This window comes from Hyaena hyaena, unplaced genomic scaffold, assembly GCF_003009895.1.
Source record: "Hyaena hyaena isolate Hyena2069 unplaced genomic scaffold, ASM300989v1 scaffold_74, whole genome shotgun sequence".
Taxonomy (NCBI): domain Eukaryota; kingdom Metazoa; phylum Chordata; class Mammalia; order Carnivora; family Hyaenidae; genus Hyaena; species Hyaena hyaena.
This window is the reverse complement of record NW_024080706.1, coordinates 3,583,506-3,593,626: the sequence shown is the minus strand read 5'-3', so window position 1 is coordinate 3,593,626 and position 10,121 is coordinate 3,583,506. Positions and strand designations below refer to the sequence as shown.

The window sequence follows — 10,121 nt, the reverse complement described above, 5'->3', positions numbered from 1 at the left end:
TCAGAGGATACAAAGGATCCCCATCTATCTTGTATAGTACGTAAGTTGTGTTCTGCAAGGAAGGGGGTTGAAGGTGCAACAAGAGCTTTTTGATAAAAGGACGTATGGAGGAGAGCACATTTAATTAAGGGGAATTGGATGCTAACAAGCAGTCTTAGCTACCTTAGATGGAGCATTTGCAAAAAACATATAATTTCATCACATCAAAAGAAACTGGAAAAGTGAGTACAATCGGAAAGCTTAAGGTGGATGTAACATTTTGTTCTAGTCAAGACCATATGGTTGATCTTTCAGTTAAGTCTGTTCACCGCTGAAAGCATTTATCAACGTCCTTTTTTACTCTGTCATTTTTTCCAACATCTCTTCTGTTTTTCTTTTCTTAGGTTGGTTGTCATTTTCTAAGCTTAAGAACTTTTCAATTTCGTTAATTTGATTTGTTACCAGGCTCTGCCAGTCCTCTTCCTCAGTAGATGATGCAGCCACATTGGTAGTATCTTTAATCTCGATTGCCTGAAAATCGCTTTGTGGCAGAGTTGATTTCAGAGGCTTTATTTTCATCTAGGAAAGACCAAACTTGTTTTACTTACTGTTGAAATTACTTGCTTTTTAAAGTCATCAACAAGAGTTAAAATTCTTAAGGCTCTGAAATTATGAGTATGTGATAAAGCCATCATTTTTCTTGGCTGATTTTCAACAACTACCTTAATTTGGCACGAAAAAACAATAAAATGTGAATCTGGAGGCTTAGGTCTGTGTAGTAGCCCCTTAACGTCCCTAATAGAGACCAGCAATACCATGAACCTTTTCTAAAAAGGTATTAAGCTTAACACTAAAAGATACTTAAAACAATTACAGATAAAAATCTGTTTTGTCTGCTACTCCCCTTCCCTTCACAAACAGGTCTATGTTTTGTATTTTCTTTCAAAACCAGGGGAAAATTAAAAATGTTAAGAGAGGTAGACTGCCTTATAAAAACTGCCTTTTACTGCATGTTTCCTCTCATGCTTCAGAGCACCACTGTTGGACAAACAGGAAAGAACAGTGAGGTATTTGGAAGTTGGCATGTTTCCAAGGCGCACTGCATGTTGGCATGTTTCCACTGCGCACTGGGTCATACTTCTAATACTGTTTAAAAATTATGTCAGTTTTTAAGATTTTTTTCCCTGATAATTATTGAAAGTTTAGAAAATAGAGGGAAAAGTATAAAGAAACTAAAATCACTAGTAATCTATCCAGCGAGACCAGTCAACACATTTTGGTATTGTTTGCTACTAGTCTTTTTTCTATTTTTAGTATATTTGATCATTCTATAGGATTTTAGATCTTGGTTTTTCCCTTGTGGGCTGTTTCCTCAGTCTTTAAAACTTCTCATAAGCCATTGTCAGTAGCTGCACAAAAATAAATTTGAGTTAATTTCCTGAAGAAAAATCTTTGATGGTCCTCTGAGATTCCAGATAAAATCTTCTGATAAAAAGTTACATATTTTAGAAATGAGGAACATGATAAAAATTACATTGAAATTACCTAAAATCCCAAGTACCATTAAACATTTTGACGTAAATATTCTGGTCTCTCTTCTGTGTATATATACTTTTCAAATCTGAATCATATCTATATTTTGTGTTAAAAATATTTTTAGCATTTTCCCTCTGCCCTTAAAAATTTAATGTTGCTCCATTATATTCCATATTCCAGAATTTAATATGTTGAACATTTAAGTTGGTGGAAAATGTGCACTGTTATAAATTAGGCTATAATGAATGTCATTTGTTCATAAATCTTTGTGAAGATCTTCAACTTACTGCCTTACATTAAAACCTCCCAATTTGACTGGAAAAGGTGGCATTATGCATAACGTTTTCAAAGCGAGATTACAGAGTAATAATTCTTAAATGAACTTAATTGTTTACATTTAACCTCCCTTTCCTAAGAGCTGCTCCTCAGGGTGGGTCTGTGTGGCTCCTGAGAATTCTACTGTCAGCCACCAGTCCCCTTGTAATCTTAGCTCCTGATCCTTGCAGTGATGCTGTGTTCATAGCGTGGTTGCTTATGTTCTTATGAAATAACATATGAAAACAAAAGTATCAGCATAGGACTTCCAACAGACCACAGGCAAGTCGTTTAAGTTTTGTGGCCTCTTAGCACCATTTAGATGCGAAATCCTATTATAGAGTAACTGGTAATGGATAAAAACGTACACAGATAAGCTTTTCTGATAATGTCTGGTATGTAAGTGCCCAACATACGTCATTTAGCTCACAGGGCCAAAATGAATATAGGTCATCCATGCAATATGGAGAAGCAGAGAAAACAAGTTTAAATTTAGTTGCTGATTTTGAGATAAACTGATGGTCCCTAATTTTTTTTTCTTAATCTTTTTTTATTGTTTATTTTTGAGAGAGAGTGTGTATGTGAGCTGGGACAGGGACAGAGAGAGAGAGAAACACAGAATCCAAAGCAGGCTCCAGGCTCCGAGCTGTCAGCACAGAGCCCAATGCGGGGCTCGAACTCACAAGGCATGAGATCATGACTTGAGCCGAAGTCAAGACACTTAACCCACTGAACCACCCAGGAGCCCCACGGATGGTCCCTAATTTCACCTGTTTTGACATCACAGTGTTTGATGCATTTTGGTGCATTTGCCATCAAGTACAAGTTACCTAATTTTCCAGAATCCTTATTCTTTGACTTTTTATCTTGATGATGGAGAGGAAAAAGACATTTACACATAACTACTTTAGTTTTTTTCCCCTTAACTAACTACTTGGTGGGAGGGGCAGGAGCAGGGACTGCCTGGAGAAACAAGGTGTAGCATAGATTAAAGTTTACATTTAACAAAACTTGTCCAAATTTGACTTACAGAGGTTTTGCAGCCTACCGCAGTAATTCTAGTTCCAGAGATGTTGCTACATATCTTTACTCCTTCCTTTCCTAAAAAATTATTACCTTCTTACCTTCTCTTTCTGCCTAAAAGATCTACTCTTTGGCCTAAAATTTCCCCAAGCCAGGTTAACTAGTCCTGTATTTCAGCCTGGGTTCACATTTTTAAGTTTAGTTTAAAAAGGAAAGTAAGGGGCGCATGGGTTGCTCTCAGTCAGTTGAGCATCCAGCTCTTGATTTGGCTCAGGTCATGATCCTAGGGTCACACACAGGATTGAACCCTGAGGGGGGCTGCTTTGCTGAGCATGGAGCTTGCTTAAGATTCTGCCTTCCTCTTCCCCTCCCCAGCTCACCCACGTGCTTTTTCTATCTAAAACTTTAAAAGTTACTTATTAAAGCTGTGTTAGTACTGTTTTAGTTTATAGGTGCTAAAGAGAAAGTTATTTAATATGTACCTCTAAAATTTTTTAAATATACAATGACTTTAAAATTTGCCCCTATGCAGTTGATTTTTTTCTGTAAGTAATCTTGCCTAACCTTTTTATGTTATATTTTTTAGGGGTTAACACCTATAATTGCCTGGTTTTTTTTTAGATTTTTGAACAATACAGCCTTTTTCATGCTAAAGTTTTGCACTCTGAGATAGTAACTTACAAATTTTGCCCCCAAACTGGTCAGGTGTGATTGTTTTTCATATGACAAATGAACTCTTGGAGCCATGTATAATCTCTACAAATAACACATACACACAATTTGATATATATTAAGGATATTTGATCCTTTCTCATATTGTCTTCTAACAGAAGTAATTTAAAAGAAATTTCTTTGCAGTAGTTTACGTAAAGATGTAATTAAGCAATGTCAAGGACAATGGAATTTAATTGTATTATTTAAAGGTATCTTTTATTAAAATTTTAAATGCTCAAATGCCACTACTACTAAATTTAGGTGACTAAAAAAATAGAAGTAGATACATAATACACTACCTCACACTGTCCTTCCCCAAACAGGCTGGATTATATCTATTTGATTTATGCACTGTGACTTTTTCCTGCTGTTTTCCATCAACCTTAATTGTGAAAAATGGTGCCATGTTGCCCTCTTGATATTATTTTGGAGATCAGTTAAGTCTTAAAGCATCCAGATGCATACAGTTCTACACATATCTGTAGAATTAGCTCACTGAGGTCTGCTGAGCAATATTTTTAATTGACTTACGTGTTCTGTGGGAAAAGAAGAATCGTAAAAAGTCTTTGCAATTGCATTCCTCTCTTTGCTGGGCTCTCCCTTGGGATCTGGATGGATACTTGAGCTATTCAAAGTGTCAGCAACTCTGTTAATGCTGGTAGTATCTGGTTGACAAAGAGGAAATGGCAACAACTGAATTTTATTCTCCAGGCACTCATTTTAGTGACTAAACTTGTTTTTCTCTGATCCTATCTATGCTTTTGTATTTTAAAAGTAGCAATTTCTATTTTTTTATTTTAAACATAGTTTACATTGACGTTGCTCTTAATACACATTAGGCATTTCAGTTCAGAAAATATATTTTTGCTGCTTTCTAAAACCTGATTTCACATTAAAGTGTGTGAAATGGTATAAATACCTTCTAAAATAGCAGTTCACATAAAACGTTATCCTTCTTCCCTGGTTGTAGCGTTGCCACAGATGAAAACATTTATATGAAATGAGCATCTTAGAATTCAGATTAATGGGGAAAGTTTGAATCAACTAAAAGTCATATTTATAAAATATATTTAAAGAAATTAGCCACAGTAAGAAACCCAACAAAGGGGCTGTCTAGTAGGGATCATTGGAATTTAATAAATAGATTAAAATGATTTAGAGAAACATGTCAGCTTTGAAGGTTAAAAGACAATTGTATCGTTTGTGAGTGGACATTTTACAAGCTGAATTGCTACAGAATTTTAGATCTCTCCCCTTCCGTCCTATCACTGATACTGAAGACCAGCCCCTTAACTGATAGCACTTGACTAACCACAGCATTCAGCAGATTCAAAATTAATGGAATCTGAAGTTACTATATTAGAAAAGTTAGGAAGTTTTTATAGTTCTTGGTGTTTTCTATTTTTCCCTACATCACTTCTCCATTTATGCTAGTAAGCTTGATACACTTCATTTTGCTTTTAATTCCCAATTTTTCAAAGTTCTGTAAGTTGCCTTTTAAAAAGAAGCCTATTAGCTCTGAGGGCCATTCAGAGCTTTCCTTGTAATCTGCATTGCCTTAATGGGTCTCACTGCATACTGTTAAACCAGAAAAGTTCCCTTAAAATCTGAGAATATCTTTAACAACTGCCCTAACTTTGATTATGAGACTATTAGCAAAAGATTTTTTATGGTAATCTTAAACTATTGTTCAAGTTACATTTGTACAGCACTAATATATGTTATGTAGTATATTTCTATTTTTAAGTATTTTTAGGGGGAAGAATTTCAGATACAGAAAAATAAGTAAAGAGTATTGAACCTCATACCATCACCCAGCTTCAACACCCATCAATATTAAGTCGTATGTAGTTCCTTTACTTCCCATTTTTTTTTGTTCTAGAATATTTTTATAAAGCAAGACTTGGACATTATGTTATTTCATGTGGTGGTTAGAATACACTATTCTCTGAAATAACATTGAATGTTTTAATATTGGTACATAGTTAAGGGATTCCATTTAAAGTGTTTAAGTGACAAATAGCAATGATCTGAAATGGATTAATGTTATACCTCAACAGTACTTGTAAAATGAAGACCAAGCTGGATTCTAGTGCTAGTGAAGGGTCAGCTAAAAGTAGAAAAATTAAGGAAGCGGTAGAAAATTAGGGGAAGCAAGGGAGGGAAGGAAGTTTTTTCAGTACAGAATGAAAAGGAACAAACATGCCCACTGGCAGAAGCCTTAGGGACAATTTCCAGACTCCAATTAGGTAGTTGTTCCTAATTTAAAATTGATGACCAGGGCTTGTACTCCTTTCTGCTACTTCCAGTTCCTTGAGAATTTTTTTTTTTAACCTCCAATATGTTTGTGCACCTTAGTTACATGTTGATATTAGTGGCTCAGATTTAGGTAAAAAGTCCACTTATGTTTAAAAAAACCTTTCCTACTTGTATACATACATGGAATATTTTAGATTTAGGCAAAAAAACCCAAAATGGTTTCATTTGAAACAGGATCAGTTTGGAGACTATTAAGAATAAGGAGTAGAAATTTAAATTTTAAAAGAAAACCTAAACATTGTTTTTTGTTTTTTATTTTACCTGGGCCAGTATCCTTCCTGGTATCATCATCATTTTTACAAAGTATCACTGAAACCATATTTTTGTTTTCTGATGGGCCTGTTGGTCTCTCCTGCAGCAACAAAGGAGTGTTAGAAGTTGAAGTGCTCAGTGTTTGACTTTCAGTTTGATTTACTTTTGACCAAGGACTGGGGTCTAAGAAATTCACATATACTGGAATTTTCTCAGTTTTTTTATCTGAAGTTGAAAGATCAAAGGCAGACCTTCCACTTCTGTTTACTAAATCTCCAGATGGCTTTATGTGAAATGAACATGATTCTTCCAGCTGTCCTTCACTGTAAATTTCTCCTGAAACAATGTCATTTAATGACTCTGTTTTCTCTGTATTATTTAACAATGTATGCTGCCTTTCATTAACATTTACAAAAAGGAAGAGGTCATTTTTTGTGGCTTCAGTTATCTGATTCTCATCAATCTGACTCTCTTTATTGGAAAACTGTATTTCTGTAGAAGTTTCTGTAGGAACAGCCGTTTTCATGTCTTTGGCTTGTGCAGTATGTACATTCTCATTGTTAATCTGCAGATGGGAAATGGTGACACTGTTTTCTAAACATCCCAAACAGTTCTTTAGTTGACTAACTTGTGTATCATTCAGATTTTTCCATATAGTTCTTTCCCCAGGGCTTGAGTTGGGTTTTACCAACATATGCATAATATTAACATTTTTATTTGGATTCTTAAGTACTTTCAAATTATCACTAAAAGCAGATGAAATGGGATGGTTAACTGCTGTATCAGAGGAAATAGGTAGTTCAGGTTTCTCTGAAGTATCATTACAGATTTGCTGAAAAACTGAAGTTTGTTTAAATGGCAATACACTGCATCCACTTTTTTTATTTACCAGTTGCATTTGGTTTATTTTACATTGTTTATCACCTAACGTAACATTACATTTATCCTGCAAACTATATTTCTGACACTGAGCAGGATTCTTTACATTTAGAGATGAATCCAGATCTGCGTTGGTTTGGTCACTATTTGGAATTTCCTTCTCTGTGGCATTTTCTTGAATTCCTGGAAGCAATCTGAAATCTTTGAATGATTCATCCTCAGAACCATCTTTCTTTTGATTTGTATGGTGAGACATCTTATTTAAGATACTGTTAGATGATGTTCTGATATTTTCAACCTCCAGGTGGATATTTGCATGGTGAAGATCGATTCTTTCAGTTCTTTCTAGGTGTATCTTTTCTGTTTCTGTCGATCTGTCTGCCATTAAAAAAGAATTGTTTGGTGATTTAAATTCTGTACAATCATTGTCTTTTTCCAAATGCACCTTGTCTTTTTTTTCTGAAGTAACTGCTTTTCTAAGGTCTGTAACATTCAAGGTTTGTCCTTGACTACTTAGTTCTTTTCCTATGCAGAGGGTTTTGCTTAGGGAGATTTCACTTTGATTTTCATCCTGAGGTATAGAAGGATCACTTTCATTCTTGGAGCTTTTTTCAAAAAGTTGTAAATCTGTCATGATGAAAACACAGTAAATTTTTATATTACACACTAAAACCTGCTTTTATAAGACCTAATGTATGACCTATTCTTATAAAACATATTTAGCCTTAAATGTTTCTTTGGCCATTACATAAACATTATGACACCACTTTACCTAAATATTGAGTTCTCTTTGTCATATTTAGCATGCTAAATATTTTCGGCTCTACCCATGTTTTTTAATTTCAGAACAGCAAAAGTATTTTTGGTTTAAAAAGGGGCAAGTAAGTTGAGGGTATTGCAAAATGGTTTTTAGTCCTCTAGTCTGTTACACATCCTTTTGAGCATATAGTACAATTCCATGTAAACACACAGCTGAGTAGATGAAAATGAATTTATCCTAACAATTTAGACTCTAATTTCTATTACTACCGTGAAATGAAAATTTAACCAAGGCAATCTGAAGATCTAACTGGCTTCATTAAATGATTCATTGAAATCAGTCAGCATCACACCTAGCAAATAGAAAGGAGCCCCATTGAGCTATAGAAAAGGAAAGGTTTTAAAAGAGAATGAGTGGGAAAAAAATTATTAGCAAAGAATCCATTGTTTTAGTCAAGGTCACCCTCCTAACCGGAAAGAGGCCTACCAGTAGATTCTTAACTGCTGACTAGTAAATTCCAGGTTAACCGGTTAAAGGTTAACATTCCTGAGGGGTTGAAACTACAGTTTAGTTAGGTACTAAAGTCTTGGCTTGCTGACATTGGGTTCTTAACACAGGCGATTCCATTTTAGGTCTTTAGTTTTCTTTTTACCACTATCTAGGATCCAGAATTGCTAGCTGATTTCAAGACTGACAAGTTGTCACTTGATCATTACCTTCTAAGTACTTTAAAATTTTCGGATACTTTGGGGCAAATGTATATAGAATACTTAAAACATATTTTATTCATCTGGGTATTAACCATAGATGTCAAATTTTCTGTGTAGTTAACCTAGAAAGAATACAAAAGTCAGGACTTGAAGGACTTCAGTCCATTCATTCTCTCTACAACATCTCCACCAAGTGGTTGTTCAGCCTAGGTTTGAACACCTTCATACAATAAGTTTATGGTCTTTAAACAACTCTTTTTCAAGACAGGCAAATTAGTAAATTACCTCAGTAGTTACACAAATGTCTTTTGAACAAAGTAAACTGTGCCAGGTCTGATTATCAGAAGGTTATGAATAACCCAGAGAACATGCTCCCCAAAGCAGTGAAGGCAGAAACCATAATGCAAAAAGCCATGGAGTAAGTGATTAGGGAAGACAGAAATGTAATTTTCCCTAGAAATATTGACTGTAAATGATAGTTTACCTGTCTTGACACACATAAATGAAAAAGTGTTTCTTCAGATACAGTATAAGATCCTCGGAGACTATAATTGGCATTCCCCTAAATTCCATAGATGGCCTAGCACAGCACTTTGACAAATCCTTTATTTGTAGGAGAAAAGGCAGGGAGTGGGAGGGCTCAATATATAAAATCAGAAAATATCACTATGTTAGGTTACCTTCCATTATGATTTCTATAATTGGGCCTTCTTTCTTCTCCTTTTCTCTGTGGTTAGTATCTGAACAAAAACTCACAGTGTCTGTTTTTATTTCTTGCCCAGAATTACATTTCTGTATGATAGTATTTTCTGATTTTTCCGTTGACATTTCACTGTTTTTAGTATTTACTTCTGGAAGATTCTAAAGTAAAATGGAAAGATAACTTTCAGTGTAAAAATATACTGTTAAAAAGTATAAGACATTTGAACAAGTTTTGCTGATAAAAGTGGAATCTGTTCCAAGTCAGCCATTCAGCAATTTCTATTTGAAAGCCAAATTTTTTTAACTAAGCTTAATATACTACTTTATTAATTTTTAAAATGTTTATTTTTGAGAGCATGTGTGAAAGAGTGAGCGTGCACAAGAGCTGGGGAGGGGCCAGGAGGGAGACACAGAATCCGAAGTAGGCTCCAGGCTGTCAGCACAGTGCGCTAAGCAGGGCTCGAACTTACCAGCCTTAGAGATCATGACCTGAGCTGAAGTCAGATGCTTAACTGACTGAGCCACTCAGGTGCCCCAATAATACTCTTTGTAACAAGATCACTCTAGCTTCATTATGTATAGTCTATCATATTTAAACAAAATTGAGACCCTTTGATGTTTTCAAACATGCATTCCACATTATTATGTAATTTCACATATTGCAGATCATAAAAAGGACCATTCTTTTATTAAAAGCAAAGTAGTCATGGCAAGCAACTTGTTTTCAGTGTTTGATATTTTTATGTATTTTTAAAATAATTCAACCCCCTATATATTCAGCACTTGCTTCATGAAGTGCTGCACTAGGCTTTGGGATACAATGATGAACAACATAGTCCCTTGCTTCAAAAAACTCACAATCCAGTGGGGAAGATAGGAAAAGAAGTAACAATATAGATGTTTTCCAGGGAAAACAAATGGTATAAACAGAT

At 34.8% G+C, this 10,121-nt stretch overlaps 1 protein-coding gene across 11 annotated transcripts in view; it reads right to left on the bottom strand.

Moving 5' to 3' along the window:
* Window positions 1-34: 34 nt before the first annotated feature.
* The window catches only part of CCDC73 (coiled-coil domain containing 73), a 147,856-nt gene continuing 137,769 nt past the window's right edge, over window positions 35-10,121 (bottom strand). For all 11 annotated transcript variants that reach the window (XM_039233392.1, XM_039233400.1, XM_039233391.1 and 8 more), the window contains 4 exons: window positions 9,168-9,348; window positions 6,148-7,644; window positions 4,099-4,232; window positions 35-558 (listed from right to left, as the gene is read on the bottom strand). In XM_039233392.1, coding sequence (XP_039089323.1) covers window positions 337-558; window positions 4,099-4,232; window positions 6,148-7,644; window positions 9,168-9,348 — 2,034 coding nt within the window. In that variant the 3' untranslated portion in view covers window positions 35-336. The remainder of the gene's footprint in view (window positions 559-4,098; window positions 4,233-6,147; window positions 7,645-9,167; window positions 9,349-10,121) is intronic.